At 44.6% G+C, this 22,940-nt stretch overlaps 1 protein-coding gene across 6 annotated transcripts in view; it reads right to left on the bottom strand.

Annotated features, from left to right (window-relative positions):
• The window catches only part of ptpn13 (protein tyrosine phosphatase non-receptor type 13), a 358,778-nt gene that overhangs the window by 17,849 nt on the left and 317,989 nt on the right, over positions 1-22,940 (bottom strand). For 4 of the 6 annotated variants that reach the window (XM_085963776.1, XM_085963794.1, XM_085963824.1 and 1 more), the window contains 6 exons: positions 21,428-21,602; positions 19,595-19,708; positions 14,851-15,008; positions 5,200-5,285; positions 3,373-3,476; positions 1,448-1,596 (listed from right to left, as the gene is read on the bottom strand). In XM_085963776.1, the coding sequence (XP_085819902.1) occupies positions 1,448-1,596; positions 3,373-3,476; positions 5,200-5,285; positions 14,851-15,008; positions 19,595-19,708; positions 21,428-21,602 (786 nt within the window). The remainder of the gene's footprint in view (positions 1-1,447; positions 1,597-3,372; positions 3,477-5,199; positions 5,286-14,850; positions 15,009-19,594; positions 19,709-21,427; positions 21,603-22,940) is intronic. The other 2 variants (XM_085963803.1, XM_085963813.1) reach the window with 1 other exon arrangement.

The following is a 22,940-nucleotide window of genomic DNA, read 5'->3' as shown; positions in this document are numbered from 1 at the left end:
CATAATCTACAAAGAAACATTTCCATCACAACCTTGCACTAAAGGAAAGTAAACAAAGTTTACCACTATATTCCCCCCCGACTACCAGAAGAGGTACAAATTCAAGAGGGACTATCCAGTTAGTATAATTCCCTCTCCTCTGAGAAGGATTGGCTGCTCTCTAGGTGATACCAAGGAAACATAGACAACGAAGCCAAGTTGGTTGAAGTGACAGGCAGCCCAAGAGGTCTCTTTTCATTACAATCTAATGCACAAGTGAAGTGCACTGAACAGTGAATCACTGGTATGAACAAGGTTACATTACCCAAGTTAATGATGCTCCTGTTTTCTCTGTGAAGTGGAGTTTTTTTTCTTATTCGCTTATGGGATCTGGGCGTCGCTGGCAAGGCCAGCATTTATTGCCCACCCCTTCTTGCCCTTGAGAAGGTGGTGGTGAGCCGCCTTCTTGAACCGCTGCAGTCCGTGAGGTGAAGGTACTCCCACAGTGCTGTTAGGTAGGGAGTTCCAGGATTTTGACCCAGCGACGATGAAGGATCGGCGATATACTTCTAAGTCAGGATGGTGTGTGACTTGGAGGGGAACTTGGAGGTGATGGTGTTCCCATGCACCTGCTGCCCTTGTCCTTCTAGGTGGTAGAGGTCGCGGGTTTGGGAGGTGCTGCCGCCGAAGAAGCCTTGGCGAGTTGTTGCAGTGTATCTTGTAGACGGTACATACTGCAGCCACGGTATGCCGGTGGTGGAGGGAGTGAATGTTTAAGGTGGTGGATGGGGTGCCAATCAAGCGGGCTGCTTTGTTCTGGATGGTGTCAAGCTTCTCGAGTGTTGTTGCAGCTGCACTCATCCAGGCAAGTGGAGAGTATTCCATCACACTCTTGACTTGTGCCTTGTAGATGGTGGAAAGGCTTTGGGGAGTCAGGAGGTGAGACACTCGCCACAGAATACCTAGCCTCTGACCTGCTCTTGTAGCCACAGTATTTATGTGGCTGGTCCAGTTAAGTTTCTGGTCAATGGTGACCCCCCAGGATGTTGATGGTGGGGGATTCGGCGATGGTAATGTCGTTGAATGTCAAGGGGCGGTGGTTAGACTCTTGTTTGTTGGAGATAGAAGTGCCAGGCAATGACTGTGGCACGAATGTTACCTGCCACTTATCAGCCCTATTGTGCTACTATTACATGTATGGACATCCCATGCTATGCATCAGTATGTGCTTGTGCACCTGGAATGGCACTCCAAGTTTTGCAGGAAACTGTAGTACCAAATACGTGCAAGCTACCAAATGCACACTGTATTTACTTACCAGCATTAGCCTTGCAGGGAGGGGGCTGCCTTGGACTCAGCCAATTACACAGAGCAGTTTCAGTGTAAATTACAGCATCATGATTCTTATACAATGCAAAAGAGAACTATGTTTTCTGCATTTAGTAATAACTGAATATGCAGCACACACCTCAAACTCGTGCAATGGAATATGTTGCTCTAGCAGTCCACACAACGTTTTAATGATTGCCTCCAGTTTGGAGCCTGTGTACTGGCTTCCACAGGGCACCTTTACAGTAGGAAGCGTGGCAAGCTTCTCTTTAGTTATTGGCCATTCATCTACAATAGTTTAAAAAAAGCTGCGTTCAACTCAAAATAATCCAACAACAGTGAATAAAACAAAATACAGCATTATTAATTTATAATGCAGATATGCAATGATCATTGTTAAAATGGAGCTCAGCAAAACTATGTTCCCACAGTTTTTAGTGCAGTTCTTGGCAAAATAATTTGAGTTATTACAATGTAAAGTTAGGTGTATTTAATCAAATGCAATTACACGCACAGAAATGCATACACCAAGTTATATGCTTATTTTGTCAGCTATGCAAGGTTTGAAATCCCTCCCCAACCTCTCTTATGCTGCTTACCTTATTTAGGGCAGGTAGAGGCTCTGTCCCTTACAAGGCCTCGAGGAATCCCCAATGCGAGGCCGCCACCTGGCAAATCCATGTGTTTCGCCTAATTTGCAGCGCATTCCTGCCAGAATAAAGCCGGAGTGTGCTGCCAGGGCAGCTGACTTTTGACCCCTTATAGTCTACCCTGAGCCATTACCATAGTAACTATGTAGACTGAGTGGATGAAACTACAAAATGACTTGCACTTAGATAAAATACATTTTTAAAAACTGTTTAATTGAATATTTATCTTCAACTTTCACATGAGGCTTTTGTTAAAAGTTCTACGCAAAAAATCTTTAAAGCTAATAAACATGCTGGTCTCTCGTTGTTTAATAGCACCTACATGGATTCTAGCAGAGCAGAAACTAACCTCACTAACATAATGATATAACTACTAACAACACAGCATCTCAATGCCAGCAAACAGAAGCTTCCGTATTGATGGCGGTTCAGCACCTCTTGGAGATATCGGCCCATATTTTCCGATGCCTACGAGCTGTGTACGCACCTGTAGGGACATCATAAATGCTGGTTTCAGGATGCGAAGCGCATGTGCTGAAAACTGGCATTTCCGATCTGTCAAGAATGCTCTTGACAGATTGGACACCTGCCCTGGAGAAGGGCCTCTGCAGGTGGAGGGTTCCGCTTTCTGCAGAACCTCTGCCCACTGAAAACCCTTAGAAATCTTACACCTGATAAAAGCAGGCATAAGGCTTTTATAATTTTAAAATACTTTTAAAAAAGGTAAGTTTATTGTTAGCCCTGTAAAAACAAATTATTTTTTCAAAAAATTAAATTTTTGTTTAAAATATTTAATGCAATTTTAACTCCTTTTAAAAACGTGATTTAAAAAAATGTATTTAATGTTTTAGTGTCTTTTTTCAGTGATCCCCATTCAGACTTTTGACAGTTCTATCTGTCAAAAGTATGAAGGGGGATTCCCTTCTTTCATTGGCTCGCCTGGCACACGTGATCCCAGGGACGCTTGCGAATCGCATGCGCCCCTGGGATACGTGGGCCCTGCGCATTTCGACTGTGGAGAGGCCCAGGATTGGAAGTGTTCGGACCTCGGGAGCCCTCAGGTAACAGCGTAGATTTTTTTCCGATAGGAGGCCTTCGCACGCAGGAAGCCTCCTGTCAAAAATTACAGGCTTTGAGGATCTGGAGTGGAAAGAGTTCACTTCCAACCCGAACCCTTTGAAAATAGTGCCTTGAGTATTTATCAGATTTTTTATAACGTACTTTAAATCTTGCACTCTAAATATCTGTCGTGAGTATTTGAGGCAAAAAAAAAATCTTTGAATGAAAACTCGTATTATCTCTGAATGACGTCACTTTTTAATCATAATTTAATTACTGAAAATTCAGTAAATTTACAATAATGGCCATAAAAGTTTATGTTAACATAGTTAGACAAAGAATAATTCTATTTTACCTATGGGTGAATGATCCTCCTGCAGAGTATCAATTGGAAGGTCATCACTCCCCCAGGTAATCTCATCCTCCTCTAGGTTCTTCATGTGCGACAGGCTGGGTACCCTAGCGGAATTGAACAAATACACTGCTGTCATTTAACATGGTATTGCCAGCACAAATCTGCATTTCGCACATGATAAAATAATCATGATAATCACAACATAGGATAAGGGTTGATGTAAAATTGCCGACACAAATTTGTGGTTTTGAGCCATTCCATGAAGCACCGACAACTAACCACAGTGGGATCAAAAATCACTATCTATAATAGGTCTGGTACTTTTCAGGCAAATAATATTAAGTTTCCATAACCCATCATTGCTCCAGTAAAACTGGCATTCAATGATTAAGTAGTTTAATACAGATTCAAATATGAATGTGTTATAATATTTGTACTGAGGTTATCATTCAGACAAGAGCTCTGTTTAAATATAATAAGCATACATATAAACTTTTCACTTTAAACATTAATTTTTGGTGGAATGAGATCTGCACACAGTATTTATAAAAGTTTTTGGTATTGTAAGGAAAGTGTTAATCAGATAGTACTGCTATTGATTTCTCTTTACATGAACTGTGTCCAGTAACACTTCAATTGTAACTGATCTCACTAGCAGTCTAATTATCACTTCGATATAAACAGACCCTGTAGTTAAGTTAAGACCATGAGAGTTTATAGGCCTGAGTGGGTGTGTAGACAGAACGGCACCTTGTAGGCTATTCGTCCCCAACTTCACAGGGAAGCAGGAGTATGTAACCTCTTTATAATGGTTAGATGTCTGCAAAGTTGAATGTGGCAGGAAATAGATGTATTGATCAGAGACACAAATGTCTGCATGCAAAGGCAAGGCTATATCTGTCAAAGTAATACAGCTTAGGGTGGTGGGAAAGTAACACCCTTGCAGTTTGTTAGACGGCCTTTGGTTAGTTCATGAATTTCAGTAACTGTCTTTCAGGCTAATGATTTAACTGACAGATCAATCAGGGTGAAAACTATACCAAAGTTAGGGAGTTGTAAAACTAAAATTATTGAAAAGGGACAGAAAGAGAATTAAGTAATGCTGAAACATGTAAAATTGTCATGTAGCAGGATTGGAAAATGGGTATACAAAAAGTGGGTGTTGGGGGAAATACCTCAGAATTTGTTTAACGCCTTATCAAACTGGAAACCAAGCTCAAAACTGTAACATGGTTTTGGATCCTCGGGCAAACTCAAGGTTTTGCCGTAAATGCTGCTAAGTGTATATTTAATTATTGTCAATAAAAGTTGTCATGTGCTTAATAAATCTGTGAATGTCTACTTTTAATGCCGTGAACAATATTATTTTGAGGAATAACCTGTAAGTTTCTAACAATAACATCAAAAATGTCATGAGTTTTAAAAAATAATTCCTGGAATATTATTGCAATAATATCTGGGTGCTCACTTCACTAATATGTAATTGCATTTTTAAAAGGTTACTGGACCTCAAACATGTACACTGGTCACAAGTTCAGAAATTAATTTGAAAAATAGGTTTGCTTTTAAATTAAAAACTGCAAGTACCTGCACTGAATTTACAGGTAGCCTTTAACCATGTCTCACCCAAGAACTATTCACCATTATTTTTCTTCATTGCCATGGAATGCAGAAAGCATAATGTAGTCTTTACTGTGAAGTTAAATTTTACAATAATGGCAAGTTAAAATAACTGAACAGACTATTTTGAGCAGGTGGATATGATGCAGGATCCTGGTTACCTAGCAACCTAGCTCTTTATTCTTCAAATCTGTTGGGGTAGATTACCTTTCTGATGTTGTATCTTCAACAGAGCACTCCTGAATTGCTTTCTCTATGTTAGTTGAAGAATGATAGCCATTCTTTCTGGATGGCTGTATAATAAAAAAAAGTTTATAATATTGACCAGTAATAACAAATGTTAAAAAATGCTTTAACAAAAGGCAGTAATTCTATGAAGAAAGATGCATTGTATTTTCAATACCAAGAAAAGATTCTGACAACATATTGTAAATTAATCTTTGCAAGCTCAATAAGCTTAATGAACTGACCCTTGCTGATGAAACTGAACTATTGGACCCAATTTTAAAGTGGGGTTGGGAACGGGGCATCCCTGAAATGGATGGGGAATCTGGGGAGTCCGTGGGCTTCCTTGTCAAGCCTGGAAGAGCATTCCTGCCCAACAAAGAGACCTACAATTACATTTTTTCCACTTACCTGCTGGTCCTCTTCTGGCCCATGATTCCCCTAATCGTTGCTGCTTCCCTGCTTAGGCCACCAACTAAAATTTTAAACAAGGACTTTGCTTCCTTCCTACAGGTGTTCTGCTCGCCTGCTCAAGAGCAGTTTAAGATCGGGACATGGCAGGGAGGCAGCGGGATCAGAGGGAGTAAGTGACTGGCTTCACTTTACCTGCCCCTCCAGTTCCTGTCAGGGGTGAGGAGTTAAAATAGGTGCCATTGCTTTAAATGAAATGTCATTATATAGTGGCTTTACTTATCCAGTATATTTGACTATGACAAATTATAACTTGCATTAACCGTAATAATTATCTGAAAGGATTTGGCCCACACAAGATTGCATTATTGCAATGTGACTAGTACACAGCTCTAAGAGTAGAATGGTATGAACCTCATATAGCCTGTAGTCAGAGAAAACAAAGGAAGCAGGGAGGTTTCTCCAGTCTAAGCTGCATTAACATGCTGGCATGGTAAAAGGCAAGAACAAACAAGATTTTATATAAATTCGATTGAGCTCATTCTATTGAGGACACCAGGGGGTAGAAATTAGGCCTCACAGTCTGTTTTAGAACAATCAGCACCAGGGGTACAGGCGCTACTATATTGACATAGGCAGCTGCCCAAGCACTCATGGCGTCTACCGGATAGGTGTTGTCCCCGTACACATATAAATGAGGGGCCTAAGACCCATTTCAGGACTCTTGTACTAAATAAATCCAGGCCTGATCTGCTCAGGTCCCTTCAGCAGTTGCTGTGGCCTAAGCAGCAACTGCCACCAAAGGTAAGATTAAAATAACATTTTAAAAAAGAGCCACATCGAGATGCAAGGCATTCCAGAAGCAGAAATGCCATCACTGTCACAGAAAGACCTTACATTTATAGAGCGCTGCCTTCAAGATATCCCAAAAGACTTCACAGCCAATGATTACTTTTGAAGTGTAGTCACTGTTGTTATGTAGACAAATATAACAGCTAAGTTTAACAGAGGAACATCTCACAAACATCAAGATAAATGACTGGATAATCTGTTTTGGTGGTGTTGGTTGAGGGGGATAAATATTGGTCAGGACACCAGGAGAATTACATGCTCTTCTTTGAATAGTGCCATGGGATCTTTTATGTCTACCAGAAAACCCAGACCTAGCCTCATTTTAATGTCCTATCCAAAAAACCTCTGACAATGTAGCACTCCCTCAGCACTGCAATGAAGTGTCAGCCTAGATTATGTACTGTAATCCTGCATTAGGGCTTAAAGCTACAAATTTCTAACTCAGAGACAAGAGCCCCTAAACCAAGCTGACACAGCAAATATAAACAGTTGTCATAGTCCATGATTTTGGGCCATATGCAGGTTGAGCACACATCATGCTGTTTCCAAAATGCTAGTGTGGATGAAACATAGGGAAGGCGAATAATGAAGTCACAAATTATGATTTTCAAAATGACTCGATTAGCCTCCTCCTTATAAAAAAAAACTAGCTACAACTGGTTTCCAACTACTGTCCCATATTTAACTTCCATTTCATTTCCGATGTCCCTGAATATGATGTTGCCACCCAATTCCTTGTTCAACAACAACAACTTTTATTTATATAGTGACTTTAACGTAGTAAAATGTCCCAAGGTGCTTCACAGAAGTATTAGAAGACAAAAAAATTTGACACCGAGCCACATAAGGAGAAAGTAGGGCAGGGAAGAGGTAGGTTTTAAGGAGCATCGTAAAGGAGAAAAGTGAGGTAGAGAGGCGGAGAGGTTTAGGCAGGGAGTTCCAGAGCTTAGGGCCTGGCAACAGAAGGCCCGGCCACCAATGGTTGAGCGATTATAATCAGGGATGCTCATGAGGGCAGAATTAGAGGAGCGCAGATATCTTGGGGGGTTGGAGGAGATTACAGAGATAGGGAGGGGTGAGGCCATGGAGGGATTTGAAAACAAGGATGAGAATTTTGAAATCAAGGCATTGCTTAACCAGGAGCCAATGTAGGTCAGCGAGCACAGGGGTGATAGTTAAACGGGATTTGCAGGTTTGGACACAGGCAGCCGAGTTTTGGATGACCTCAAGTTTACATAGGGTAGAACATGGGAGGCCAGCCAGGAGTGCATTGGAATAGTCAAGTCTGGAGGTAACAAAGGCATGGATGAGGGTTTCAGCAGCGGATGAGCTGAGGCAAGGGTGGAGATGATGGTGGAAATAGGCGGTCTTAGTTATGCCGCGGATGTGTGGTTGGAAGCTCATTTCAGGGTCAAATATGACACCAAGGTTGCGAACAGCGTGGTTCATCCTCAGACAGATGTTAGGGAGAAGGATGGAGTCAGTGGCTAGGGAATGGAGTTTCTGGTGAGGACCGAAAATAGTGACTTCGGTCTTCCCAATATTTAATTGGAGGAAATTTCTGCTCATCCAGAACTGGATGTCGGTTAAGCAGTCTGACAATTTAGAGACTGTGGAGGGGTTGGGAGAAGTGGTGGTGAGGTAGAGCTGGTTGTCGTCAGCGTACATGTGGAAACTGACACTATGTTTTCGGATGATGTCACCAAGCGGCAGCATGTAGATGAGAAATAGGAGAGGGCCAAGGATAGATCCTTGGGGGACACCAGAGGTAATGATGCGGGAGCAGGAAGAGACCCCATTGCAGGTGATTCTCTGGCTAGGATTAGATAGAAAAGAATGGAAACATGCGAGTGCAGTCCCACCCAGCTGGACGACAGTGGAGAGGCGTTGGAGAAAGATGGAGTGGTCAACCGTGTCAAAGTCTGCAGACAAGTCAAGAAGGATGAGGAAGGATAGTTTACCTTTGTCATTGTCACATAGGATGTAATTTGTGACTTTGAGAAGAGCAGTTTTGGTACTGTGGTGGGGCAGAAACCTGATTGGAGGGATTCAAACATGGAGTTGCGGCAAAGATGGGCACGGATTTGGGAGGCGACAACACATTCGAGGACTTGAGAGGAAAGGGAGGTTGGAGATGGGGCGGTAGTTTGCAAGGATGGAGGGGTCAAGGGTTGTTTTTTTTTTTTTTTTTGAGAGGGGTGATGATGGCAGATTTGAGGGAGACGGGACAGTACCCGAGGAGAGAGAGCTGTTAACAAAGTCAGCTAACATGATAGCAAAATACTGCAGATGTTGGAAATCCGAAATAACAACAGAAAATGCTGGAAAAACTCAGCAGGTCAGGCAACATCCGTGGAGAGAAATTTGAGTTGACGTTTCGGGTTTGACCCTTCTTCAAAACTGGAGAGAAAAGGAACTAGATCGAAGGCAGGGCTGCGATCGGACAAAAGAATAAAAGAACCAAAAGAAGTAAAAGAGATTAGAAGCTAGACGAGATGGTAATAGGCTGGGATTAGGTGTAAAGTGTACTGGCAGGGCAAAAGATAGCTGCCAGGTGTGAGAGAGAAACAAAAGGAAAGGGGGGGGGAGGAAAGGAGTGGAAAAATATAAGTGAAAATGAAATAGGGGCCAAGGTTATGATCTGAAATTGTTGAACTTGATATTGAGACCGGAAGGCTGCAGAGTGCCTAATCGGAAGATGAGATGCTGTTCCTCGAGTTTACGTTGAGCTTCCGTGGAACAGTACAAGAGGCCAAGGACGGTGAGGTCCGAGTGGGAATGGAGCGGTGAATTGAAATGACAGGCGACCGGAAGCTCGGGGTCACCCTTACGGACTGAACGGAGGTGTTCCGCAAAGCGGTCACCCAATCTGCGTTTGGTCTCCCCAATGTAGAGGAGACCGCATCGTGAGCAGCGAATACAGTATACTAGATTGCGAGAAGTACAAGTAAATCGCTGTTTCACCTGGAAGGGGTGTTTGGGGCCCTGGACAGTGGGGAGGGGGGAGGTATAGGGGCAGGTGTTACATCTCCTCCGCTTGCACGGGAAGGTGCCAGGCGAAGGGGAAGGGCTGTTTGGGGTGATAGAGGAGTGGACTAGGGTGTCTCGGAGAGAGCGGTCCCTGCGGAATGCTGAAAGGGGAGGGGAGGGGAAGATACGTTTGGTGGTGGGATCACTTTGGAGGTAGCGGAAATGCCGGAGGATGATCCGTTGAATGTGGAGGCTGGTGGGGTGAAAGGTGAGGACAAGGGGAACCCTATCGTGGTTCCGGGAGGGAGGGGCAGGGGTGAGGGCAGAGGTGCGGGAGATGGAACTGACACGGTCGAGGGCAGTGTCCACCACGGTAGAGGGGAATCCTCGGTTGCGGAAAAAGGAAGACATGTCTGAAGCACTGGTGTGGAAGGTGGCATCGTCGGAGCAGATACGGCGGAGGCGGAGAAACTGGGAGAATGGAATAGAGTCCTTAGAGGAAGCGGGGTGGGAGGAAGTGTAGTCCAGGTAGCTGTGGGAGTAGGTGGGCTTGTAGTAAATATTGGTCGATAACCTATCCCCAGAGATGGAGACGGAGAAGTCGAGGAAGGGAAGGGAAGAGTCAGAGATGGACCATGTGAAGGTGAGGGAAGGGTGGAAATTGGAGGCAAAGTGAATGAAATTGTCAAGTTCGGGGCGAGAGCAGGAAACGGCACCGATACAGTCATCAATGTATCGGAAAAAGAGGTGAGGGAGGGGACCCGAGTAGGACTGGAACAAAGATTGTTCCACATAGCCCACGAAAAGGCAGGCATAGCTAGGACCCATGCGGGTACCCATGGCAACACCTTTGATTTGGAGGAAATGAGTGGAGTTAAAGGAGAAGTTGTTCAATGTGAGAACAAGTTCAGCCAGGCGGAGGAGGGTCGTGGTGGATGGGGACTGGTCGGGCCTCTGTTCAAGGAAGAAGCGGAGTGCCCTCAGGCCATCCGGGTGGGGGATGGAGGTGTAGAGGGATTGTACGTCCATGGTGAAAAGGAAGCGGTTGGGGCCAGGAAACTGGAAACTGTTAAAGTGGCGGAGGGCGTCCGAAGAGTCGCGGATGTAGGTGGGAAGAGACTGGACAAGGGGAGAAAAGATAGAGTCAAGATAGGAAGAGATAAGTTCCGTAGGGCAAGAACAGGCTGAAACGATGGGTCTACCAGGGCAGTCCTGTTTGTGGATCTTGGGAAGGAGGTAGAAGCGGGCTGTGCGGGGTTGGGGAACTAGGAGGTTGGTGGCAGCGGGGGGAAGATCTCCAGAGGAGATGAGGTCAGTGACAGTCTTGGAAACGGTGGTTTGATGTTCGGTAGTGGGGTCATGGTCCAGGTGGAGGTAGGAGGAGGTGTCGGAGAGTTGGCATTCAGCTTCCGCTAGGTAGAGGTCAGTACGCCAAACAACAACAGCACCACCCTTGTCAGCGGGTTTAATGACAATGTCAGGGTTGGATCTAAGAGAATGGAGTGCTGCAAGTTCAGAGGGAGGTAGGTTGGAGTGAGTGAGGGGAGCAGAGAAATGGAGACGGCCGATGTCACGTCAGCAGTTAGCGATGAAAAGATCTAGAGAGGGTAAGAGGCCAGGGGGAGGGGTCCAGGTAGAATGGGAATTCTGCAAGCGGGAGAAAGGGTCAGTTGTGCGGGGGGAAGACTCCTGGCCAAAGAAGTGGGCACGGAGACGAAGGCGGCGGAAAAAGAGCTCAGCATCGTGCCGAGCTCGAAATTCATTGAGGTGGGGGCGTAAGGGGATGAAGCTCAGGCCTTTGCTGAGGACTGATCGTTCAGGGTCAGAGAGTGGAAGGTCAGAGGGGATAGTGAACACACGGCAGGGGGTGAGATTGGGAGAAGGGGGGTCAGATTGGGTGACCGCTTTGCGGAACACCTCCGTTCAGTCCGTAAGGGTGACCCCGAGCTTCCGGTCGCCTGTCATTTCAATTCACCGCTCCATTCCCACTCGGACCTCACCGTCCTTGGCCTCTTGTACTGTTCCACGGAAGCTCAACGTAAACTCGAGGAACAGCATCTCATCTTCCGATTAGGCACTCTGCAGCCTTCCGGTCTCAATATCGAGTTCAACAATTTCAGATCATAACCTTGGCCCCTATTTCATTTTCACTTATATTTTTCCACTCCTTTCCTCCCCCCCCCCCTTTCCTTTTGTTTCTCTCTCACACCTGGCAGCTATCTTTTGCCCTGCCAGTACACTTTACACCTCATCCCAGCCTATTACCATCTCGTCTAGCTTCTAATCTCTTTTACTTCTTTTGGTTCTTTTATTCTTTTGTCCGATCGCAGCCCTGCCTTCGATCTAGTTCCTTTTCTCTCCAGTTTTGAAGAAGGGTCAAACCCGAAACGTCAACTCAAATTTCTCTCCACGGATGTTGCCTGACCTGCTGAGTTTTTCCAGCATTTTCTGTTGTTAAGTCAGCTAACATGTTCACTTCTCCAAAATCTCCCCCTTAAATCCCTATCACCTAGTTCCTACCTTGCCCAAAGCATTGACACCGCTTTAATCAGTCACTAACAATCCCGATCATTTTAATCATGGCGTGTTATACTTCCTTTACCTCCTTGACCTCTCATAGGCATTGACTCTATTGATCATTCCATCTTCTTCCACTGTGATACACCTCCTGGTTGTTCCAATGGTGCCAGCATATTCCCAATGTTTTCTGCCCCCAGCGCCATAAACCATATTCACATCTTTTCTTCATTTATCTGCCTCTTGGAGACATTGGCCCCGATATTAATGTGAAGCTGGGAAGTGTGCGGGGGAACTGGCAAGGCCATGGGACATGGAGGCCCCGTCGATCTTAACAGCAGGACTTCATTTAAATATCCTGCAACAGGCTCCTGTTCAATAGCCGGCTAGATTGACTGGCTGGCCGGCGAGCGGGAGCACAAACAAGCGGCAGGAGGCCACAGCTGGGGTCCTGTGGAGAACAGACCCCTGTCTGCCCATATCTGTGGATGCAAACAAACCCTGTCCCAAATTGCAGGGATGGGATCATGTGCATGGCCAGGGCAGGTGTAACACATCTTCAAGGGTGGTCCAGCAGTGCCCAAACTGAACCACCGGTCGGAATGTCAGAGCAGCACCATGGCACTCTAACAGCAGAAAGGAGGCCCAGGAAGGGCCCCAGTGAAAATGTTCCTCTTCCAGTGGAGCAACGTAGTCTCTTGGAGCAGGAAATCAATCCATTCCAGGATTAACTACTATTCCCTAGTAAAGATGTGGGCTTCCTTAAGCCTCTTGGTGGGTTTCAGGCCAACTGACTGTGCTCCTAGGCTTTATAGGGACAACATTTCCCCGAGGAGCCGAAGAACTCCCCAGATATGTCCCCTTGATGTGGGGGAAGTTAAGGAGGTGGGCAGAAGATACACTCAAGCTCTAACCAGAATTTAATGGCCACTGTAAAATTCCTGCCACTCCCCTATCCCCCAGGTGGAAATCCTCCATTCTGCCCTTCTGGACTGCAAGAATGTCAGGGTGATTATATGCAGCCAGAGGGGCAGTTTTCATATGTATGTGGACGATATCCAGCTCTACTACGACTCTCGATTCCACGACCATGTTCACGTTGCCAGGCTGACAATGGCAAGTTGTGGCCGAGCTAAAGTTTCAGTTAAACATTGGGAAAACAGAAACCATCTTATGTGGCTCCCACCAAAAGCTCAAGTATGCTTGTACCCAAACTTTTATCTCCTTCCAGTATGCTCACTTAGGTTGAACTACATGTGCACAACCTTGGAACTGCGCTGTAAACCTCACACCTTATCCATCATTAAGACAACATACTGCAGCTCTGCAACATTACAAGCCTTTAGCCCTACCTCATTCCAATGACACTAAAACCCTCATCAACATTTTCATTTCAAGACTCGACTTTCTAAACATCCTACTCCCAACACAATTCCAACTCGTCTAAAACTCTGCCACCCACAGCTGGTTTCGGTCATCCATTGCGCCTTCATGAACATCTGCTGCTTTCCCATCTTCCAACAATAAAAAAAAATCCTTCTCCTTATTTACAAATTTCTTCATGGCCTCAACTCACTCTACCTTCCAACTCTTGGGCTTTTCTGCACCCCATTCCAAACCCACATATTTCCTACCTGGGCAGTACTTTCAGCTGTCTTGGTCCTACCCGCAAACTCCCTTTCTAAACTCTCTTCCTTGCTTCTTACTGTACCACCTTTAAAAGTCTCCTCAAAATCAATCTTTCTGACTATCTATTTGGCCACTTCTGCTAAATCTTCTACTACCATTCACTTCATTCTTAGTTTATGTGAAATACCTTTAAATGTTTTATTACGTTAAAGACGCTATACAAATGGAAGCAGTAGTATTGTTGACTGCCCTCAGGATAAGGGGTTGGCCATTTAGGACTGAGATGAAGAGAGATTTCTTCACTCAGAAGGTTGTGAATCTTTGGAATTCTCTATCCCAGAGAGCTGTTGCTGCTCAGTCAATGAGTATATTCAAGACAGAGATCAATAGATTTTTGGGCACTAAGGGAATCAAGGGATATGGGGATCGGGCAGGAAAGTGGAGTTGATGTAAAAGTTCAGCCATGGTCTTATTGAATGGTGGAGCAGGTTCGAGGGGCCTTATGGCCTACTCCTGCTCATATTTCTTATATTATGATGTGCTTTGCTGCAACCAGTGCTTTAGAATCTTCCCCACAACATAAATGACTGGGTTCCACAGATCAGCATATTAAATAACCACTTCTACTATAATTAAAGGGGTACAAGAGTACTTGATCAAAAACTAGGTCATAATAAAGAACAACTTGCATTCATATAGAACCATTCACAACTCAGGACGTCCCAAATCACTTCATAGCCAACAAAATATTTTTGATGTGTAGTCACTGTTGTAATGTAGGGAAACTTGTCAGCTAATTTGCACATAGCAAAGTCCCACCAACAGCGGTAAGATAAATGACCAAATAATCTGGTTTTGTTTGGTGTTCATTGAGGTATAAATGTTGGCCAGGACACTGGAAGAAGTGCCCTGCTCTTCTTTGAAAAGTGCCATGGGATCTTTTATGTCCACCTGAGGGGGCAGATGGGTCTTGGTTTAATATATCATCTGAAAGACAGCACCTCTCGACAGTACAGCAATCAAGTGCCAGCCTAGATTGTGTGATCAAGTTCAGAAGTGGGGCTTGAACCCACAATTTTCTGACTCAAGAGTTGAGTGTTACCACTGAGGCAAGTCTGACACCCGTCAGTCCGGAGGTCAAATGCTAAAGGACATCTTCTTTACCTTGGTAAAATATGCTCGGTGCAGTCTGTATATCATGGTAACACTGTCTCATTTGTACAAAATGGGCTACAAATTAGAACTGTTAATTACCTCAGGAGAATCTTCAGGCAGCGAAAAACCTTCACAATCCGTATCCTCAGATTTAACAGACTTTTCTTCTTCCTTCAGTTCACCTATACATTTAGCAGTACCAGGTCCCTTCAGAAGATGTGCATCTTTCTCTGTCCAACAAATAAAACCAGTTTTTCCTTTAAAACATCAATATTTAGTACAATGAGGCTTTAGATATACATTTAGTCTCCCCAACTGCCCTTTCACCTCTGGGACCTGTCCAGATTAAAGGGATGGAAGTCACCCTCTCTGTTAGCTGCAGTCCTACAGTTAATAGTTTTTGAGCAGCATGCACCCATTTATCAAAATGGCTATTCCACATTTCTTTGGGTATGATGGAAAGGCTTTTCCACATTTCATTGGGTATGAGGGAAAGGCTATTTGTCCCACTAAACGATCTTGTTTTAATTTCTCTGATAGCCCTCAATTCTTGAAATGGCTGGTGAGAATATTCTGAATATCTTTAGAGAACAATTTTTATTCTCTATCCTAAAGCTTCTTGAATAAATTTTAACATTCTGCAGCTAAAATCTTTTCACACCATGTTTTACCATAAATATTATATATTTCATATCACTTTACACAACTTTTCACCCATTAAACGTGGAGCTCCTTTTACTTGCTCTCCCATGACTCATTATTTGTGTTTTTTTTAAACTTATAAGTGAACAGTTATTCAGGAGTCCCAGGTACTAAATATATTCAAGATTCTGGCAAATGTCGATTTAAAAAAAAGTTAGAACATAAAAGGTATCCTGGTAAACAATTATAAATCAGTTATGACACAACAATGTTTTAGAGTGTAGCTTGACTGTAAAATTCTGAAGGGAAACTGACTGTTAAGTTTAAACTAATTTGGTGATTTTTTTTTGTGCTTTATCAAGGTAAGAGATTTCAATGGGTAATTGAACAATTTTCTGCTTTCTGTATTCACGAACAGTAATTGAGCAGTGACATGAATCACCTGAGCGGCCTGCGGGTGGCGCTGTCCAGGGAGAGTATAAATACTCAGGCACGGGCCCAGCTTGCGCAGGACATTCTTAACAGGAACTAGTGAAGGACACAACTAGACCTCCATGTTGTAAAACAATTGATTAAAGCTTTGTTTAACGCTTAGACCAAGTGCCTAGTAGTTTTCTTACATCAAGCAGTCCTTGGTCAAACATAGAATAAGCCAAGTATAGAGTGAAGCTCCCCCTTTTCTGTCCCCACAAATGTGCCTTAACCATAATCTGGAAAGATCTTCTTGTAATTATTCAGTGCAAATTTTCCATTTCCCACAACAGCTGATTTATGCTCTGGACCCTCAGCCAGCAGGTTTACATATAATCCACAGCACAGAAAAAGGCCATTTGGCTCAACTGGTCTATGCTGATGTTTATAATCCATATGAGCCTCCCACTCTAATTACCTCTTCCCACCCTGTCCTCGTATCCCTTTATTCCCTTCTCCCTCATGAATGCATCAAGCCTATCAGCATCCTCCAAAAAGGAAACCCCACTATGCTTTATATCTGAAAGCTTAAGAATGCAAATTTGAATCCACAAGGCCCTTACCCTTCAATTCTGTCCCTCTGCAGCCTGCTTAAATATATTCTGAGGATTACGCATTGCCATATAAAATGCAGGAACACAAGTTTAAATTTCCTGAATCAGTGCATTTGCACTATCATGGGAATTACACTTAAAGGTATAGTTCAGCCTATGTTCATCTTAACACCTCACCTAATAACTAAACAGAAAGAGCTTTCCATTTCTCAAGGTCCTTCCCAAGGCTCACCATTACTTTCACTGTCCAGATTCGGGATAATGGTTATTGCGGTTTGCTTCTATCTCAGCAGTCCTTAATACTGTTTTTTGACTCTAACAATATACCTTATTTAATCTTGTTACTTTTCTACTTGCTGTATATTTTCTGCCTCTTGTTCTCACTAAATATTTTCTACTCTTGCAGTTTTACCTCTCGGCTGCTTTGCTAGTTTCGATAAGTTGCTTTCACAAAGTACAAAAAGATTGAGAGACCGCCCAATCTATCAAAACTCATAAAAGAGGACTGATATACAGTGGAACTTGGACTTTGTGATGCACTAACCTAAGATTGAGACTGCTGCTAACAAGATAAATAAACTGAGGAAATGACCAGCGTGAAGCTCTATACAACTCAGGGTGGATGGATCACCATGTGTAAAATAATGCAAAATTCTTTAAAACGACAATGGCCTAGAAATTGAGTAGCCTTAGCGCCGCATTTGAGGCGCTAGAGGGCCTAGCGCCGGAGTTATGGCCAGTTGGGAAATTGAGTGGGGCCCTCCCGTCGGCGTTAAGCCGGTAGCGCTGCGCCGGCACCGATGACGTCATCGGTGTGCGCAGCGTCCCGGTTGCCATGCCGACGGGCCCCAGCGCCGAAATTCAGTTGCGGCCGCCTCGCCCGTGGCAGCCGCAACTAAGACTCTGGCAACCGAGTCTTCCCCGAGTTAGCGCCGGCGCATTAAGGTCGCGCGGCGGCCGGCCGCTTTCCCGTCGGCTGCCTGCCCGCACCTCCCTCCCCGGACTCCTCCACCCCCCCCCCGCGGAACAGATGCGTCTGGCCTGCAAGCCCGGCACTTGTCCGAGGTGCCGGGCTCATTTTTTCAATATTTGAACGGACAGCGGGCGGGTGCAGGCAGCTCCTCCTTAACTGAAGGAGGAGGCCTGCACTTCCCCAGCCTGCCGCACCGCATCGGGTGCCGCAGCGCCGGATTAGCGCCGCAATTCGGCACTCAGCGCCCATTGGGAGGCGCTCACGCCCGCCAGTAGCGCCGGCAGCCGTCTGGGCGCGGCGCTACTGAATTTTTGGCGCGCGCAAGGGAATTAGCGCCGGCGCTAAAGCCCTGGCGCGGCGTCAACTCAATTTCTAGGCCAATGTCTCTAGGTGACTTTCTCTATGAAGATAGCAAAATGTCTTAGCTGTACAGGAAGACTGGAAAGTGAAGGAGAATGGTAGCCGGGTATGGCTCCCTCTACTCCAGAGGTTCTGAAACATAATCTTACGTAATCAGCTCCTCTGTTTGATTTCAGATTTCCCATCGGAAGAGCAAGCAGGTAAGATTCTGACAGAATCAGTGATGGTGACTAGTTATACGAGACTATCCATGCACCAACAAGGAGGCTCAAGGTCAATCCATCAGCATACATATCAGTGGTGATGTTGGCTTGCCTCCTCCAGAGCTCAGCCGCCAACTACTCTTGACCTCTCCCAGCAGCTGCCTGCTCCACTGCCGATTTCTGCTTCTTCCGACAGCCAACTTTGTGGGTTGCTTTGCTGGGCCTTCCCTCCCATGCACAGTGCCTCTCACATGACCGCCAATTCTGGAGTGAGCCTGCACCAGGTCATGCTTTTTGGGAAAATCATGCAAGGAGGCAACTCCCTTTGAGATAACAGAGTGTTGGAAGTGACGCTTCACACTTCCGCAGAGTTTAAATAGTTTAACTCCACCCTCTACTCTCCCAGCTAATTTTTGCCTTCAAATAACTGAAAAGGGACAATATGGTCTATGGGGTTAGCTGGATCGAAGCACTGTGTGGAGAATGTTTCTTAAAAATAAATAAACTCTACCAAAGGTAGTTAATTTCTCTTTCCTTTTCTGATTGCATAAACACATCACTAGAAATGGACAACGTAGCAGCAGATTAGCACGAGAGAGGACTTTGCAATGAACTGATGGCTACCGACCATAGAGCACATATACCAGAAAAACTGTCTACGGAGGTCACGGTCCATCATCAAAGACCCTACCCACCCCAGCCACAGTCTGTTCGCCCTCCTACCATCTGGGAGACGCTACAGATGCATTCGCACCCGTACGACCAGATTTAGGAACAGCTTCTTTCCCAGGGCTGTCATCCTACTGAACTCCACAAATAAACTCTAAAGCCTGCACATCTGTCAATGCACTTTATTATGGTCATATTTATGTTAATATACTACAAGCCAAATGTATGTTGAATGTTTAAATGTCTTAATCCAAATGTACACTCTCGGGAGCCGCAAGCCTACATTTCGTTGTACTGCACTTGTGCACTAACAATGACAATAAAAGTTGATTTGATTTGATTTGATTGTTAAGACAGATCACCCAAAGGCACAGACATCCCTGGGTAAATCCAGATTACATCAGATAGCAACACAACAGATATCACAAATGGGAATTTATCTTGAAAAACCTCCAAGCTGAGTCAGTGAACTTACCCTTCACTGATCTTGAAGGTCTCTTGGCCACATGGTAGTAGTGCAGAACACATTTCATGAACTATTGGATAAGCCATAACTTAGTAATTTGTCCAGGGTCTAGGGGCCACTGGAGTCACGAGGTTAATTAAATCTCCTAAAGAATTCAGCATACCCTGACAAAGTATGAGTGTCAATACAATGAAAGTGTTTCCTGCTCAAAACTTCAGGGAGGGTTATAATCAGAAAGAAATCTTAAATTAAGTGAATGTGGGAAATCATTTTAGGTCAGAATCTTCAATGTACCATACGATCAGAGTGTTAAACCAATGTTTGCAAATGGGTTGATAACTGAAAATTGATTGTGACCTTACTTCAGTTAGCCACAGAAACAATTATATGGCACAATTCTATATTACAAATCCTAAAACATTATGCAATGATTATTTTAATTCAAAGAAAACAGACTAAAATTGGAAAAAATGTAAATTACTGTCCCTCAACCCCAAGAAGTTACCTGGAGTATCTTTTGGTGTAGAGTTCATTGGATTCAAAGAAAAATATTTATTAACTTCCTGCTGAACAATATCACTGAGAGACTGCAGAACTTCAGCTTCTTGGTCAGTGATATCTACATTAAACACGAGGGGGAGAAAAAGACAGATTTAGCAGAGATGGTGGTGGAATAACACTAGGATATGCAGTGGTTTAATTTTACGGTTACTTCCCAGTCCTGCTGCCATTAAACCATACTGTTTATGTTACAGTTAAAACAGCTGCACATACTGTGTACAACTATCTTGTTCAGTGCTGCTACCTTCTCCAATGGCTGCAAATGGTACATATAGAGTAGGTGTAATTAAACCTTGATGTGGTCCTTATGGTTTTGGCCACGCATCTCGCCAATCGTCATTTTTTTGACTGCCCGTCCCCAGATGCATTTACTTTATGAAGTGCAGCTGAGCAGTTCTGCCTTTCAAAGAGAGACTGAAGAGATTACACCGACAATTGATAAATTCAGAGATGCCGATTTTAAGGATGATGGAAGGGATACTTTCAGAATCAGAATATTGAATATCTGATAGGGATAAAACTTGATGTCATATTGGTAGAATGGAACAAAGCAATAAAGGTTCTTTACAAGAATCACCGAGATTAGAAGTGGAGGATTAAAGTGAGCCAAAAATATCACCTCTTTAGGACAGTTAGCAGCTATACCTTCAGGACATTTGGGGTGGGGAGGGGGGCAGGGGTAGGAGGAAAGGAGGAGTCTCAGAAGTTACAAGACATGGCTTTAGGAAGAGACCAGAAGGAGTGACTACTGCAGGTGCAGGAAGAGATCAGTTGATACTTTTCAATAAATTTTACATTTAGCAGTTCCAATTAGTAGATTTATAGGAATCACGAACAGAGGTAAAGTTGAAATAATCAAGGTACATGCGTGATATAACTCAACCAACATGTAGTACCAGATCTGACAGAATAGCAGGAGGTGTTAAAATTTCCATGCCAAACAGAATATCAATAACTTCACTGACATAAATATTGTTCAGAAGAGGTAAATTCAAAGTTTTAAAATACAGATCAATCAATCCTACAGTTGCGGAAAAGTCATTTTCCATAGTTGGGTGAATTGCAAACTGGCAGAAAATCAATTCACAACTTTAAAAAAACATACATATTGAATGACTTGAAGCCAAAGACACAGCTCTCTTGCTGCTAGGAAACAGAAGGAATGCAATTTGTGCATTTGTCCCAGGATTCAGTTTCAGGACAGCAACACAGTGGCTGTTCTGCTGCTTGGGTGGAGACTCGGGATCTGGTTTCTGTTGCATTGCTGGGCTCTGCTGTGTAATGCAGAAATTCAGAGTGCAAATGTGGGACCACAGAATATGGCTCCTTTCACCAATGGAACATTGGTCTACAATCCCAATGGCTTCTAGAACTGTTTAACCTTTAAATTATGAACTGCAGCTTGCGGACATTAAATTGGATGTCTGCCTCTGGCTGCCCTCCTGTAGTGTTGAAGTGCCTAGTTGCTCTTGATTGGTTAGGTGTGAACAGCACCATATCGGATTTAGTTAATGTGGGATGATCAATAAAAAGAAATTTCAAAAGCCGAGTCTTCACAGTGGCAAACAGTAAAAAAAAATCAGTCCAACTGGAAAAATCTGATTGCTTTGCTGAATAGCATACTGAACTTTCAGTCAGATTAGTCAACTGCATCAATGAATGCTTTGAGTGCCGTCAGCAGTTACTTGCAACAGATATTTTGCAAATATAGCAGCGCATAGATAAGAGTTAAAGAATTGTATAAATTCAACTCAATCACACCCAGTTTTACTCATACCTGCATCACTCTGTATCTTGGAGGAAGAACGCACTGCATCACCACCCTTGCTTGCACTTCTGACTTTGCTGGAGGATTTGACTCTGGAGACAGTTAAATTCAACAGTCCCCTGGCTCTGCGGATTGCTGTCACTGCTTTAGTGTGGGAGACTCCAACTACACTTTCCCCATTTACCTGTCATTAAAGAATATAGAGAATGGTAGGTGTATGCAAGTTACTATTGTAAGACCGCTCAATCACTGCAAGCCTTTTGTTGTTTTATATGGTTAACCCCCCCCACCCCCCCACAGTTACTTTGTACGAGAGAGAGGAAAGAGAGGCTGAAGACATTGCGATAAAGTGTGGCTCCATGTGCGCAATATTATTAAAGGCTAAGGCCTAGAAATTCAGTTGGGCCCCGTTTGGGGCGCCAAGCTCGCCTGGGCGCCGGAATTACCGCTGCGAGCGGAGCCACTAGCGCCATCCCGATATTCAGTTTCAGCGCCCCAAACGGAAGCGGGCCGCTACTCGAGGCTCCCCGCGTCCCGCTTGGGGCGCTGAAACTGATTATCGCAGCGCAACGTGCCGCAGCACCACACGCTGCGGCACGGCACGCTGCGGTACTGCAGGCCTTCCTCCCACTGTTAAGGGGGAGGTGCCTGCAACAGCGCGAGCCCCGCTCGCGAGTGCTGGCAAATGAGCCCGGCACCAAGGAGAAGTGCCGGGCTCTCGGGAAACAGCCGGCAATGCTGCGGGGGGGTGGGGGGGGGGGGGCGGGTTTAGGAGGCCGGGGACGGAGGTGCTGGCAGGCGGCTGCCGAAAAAGCGGCCGCCCCGCACCTCCACCTTAATTTGCGCCACTACCGCCACAGGTAGGCCCTGTGAACCAGTCGCGATTTGCGACCGGCGTTAAAGAGGCGGGCGCGACCAAATATGGTGATCAGGGCGGGAGCGGGGTGCTGCGCACACCGATGACGTCATCGGTGGCGGCGCAGCGCTACAGGCTAACGCCGCCATTAGCGCCCCGCTAAATATCGCGGGAGGTGTGGCCAGTGGCGCTAAAGCCACTGAGTGCCCTCTTTGGGCGCTAACTGGTGGCGCAGCCCACTGAATTTCTAGGCCTAAGTATTTGCAAAAAATGTTAACCTAGTCTATATGCATTATCATTTTGCATAGTTATTTTCTATTACAAACTACCAGTAGCTCGTAAGGGAAAACAATGAACTGATTTGCATCTCCTTAAAAAGAGTTTTGGTTAAAAAATGTGTTATTTTACAATTCACTACTTTCCCCCAAGCAACAATGATACTGGTTTCCCTAAAGTAACATAGAAAAAAAAACAGAAAAATAGGAGCAGGAGTAGGCCATTCGGCCCTTCATGCCTGCTCCGCCAACTTCAAGTTACTAAAAAAAAAAATCAAATTTATGTGGTTTGCTATCAATCATTTCCCCTTTTTACCCTGAGGAGCAGTATAGCACTACTGACATGGGGGGAAAAAACAGGTTGTAATGAGTGCTTTGTATTTTCCTTTGT

This window comes from Somniosus microcephalus, chromosome 2, assembly GCF_052327205.1.
Source record: "Somniosus microcephalus isolate GS21.2 chromosome 2, FLI_Smic_1.0, whole genome shotgun sequence".
NCBI lineage: Eukaryota > Metazoa > Chordata > Chondrichthyes > Squaliformes > Somniosidae > Somniosus > Somniosus microcephalus.
The sequence above is the reverse complement of the archived record's forward strand: the minus strand, read 5'-3'. Positions and strand labels throughout refer to the sequence as shown.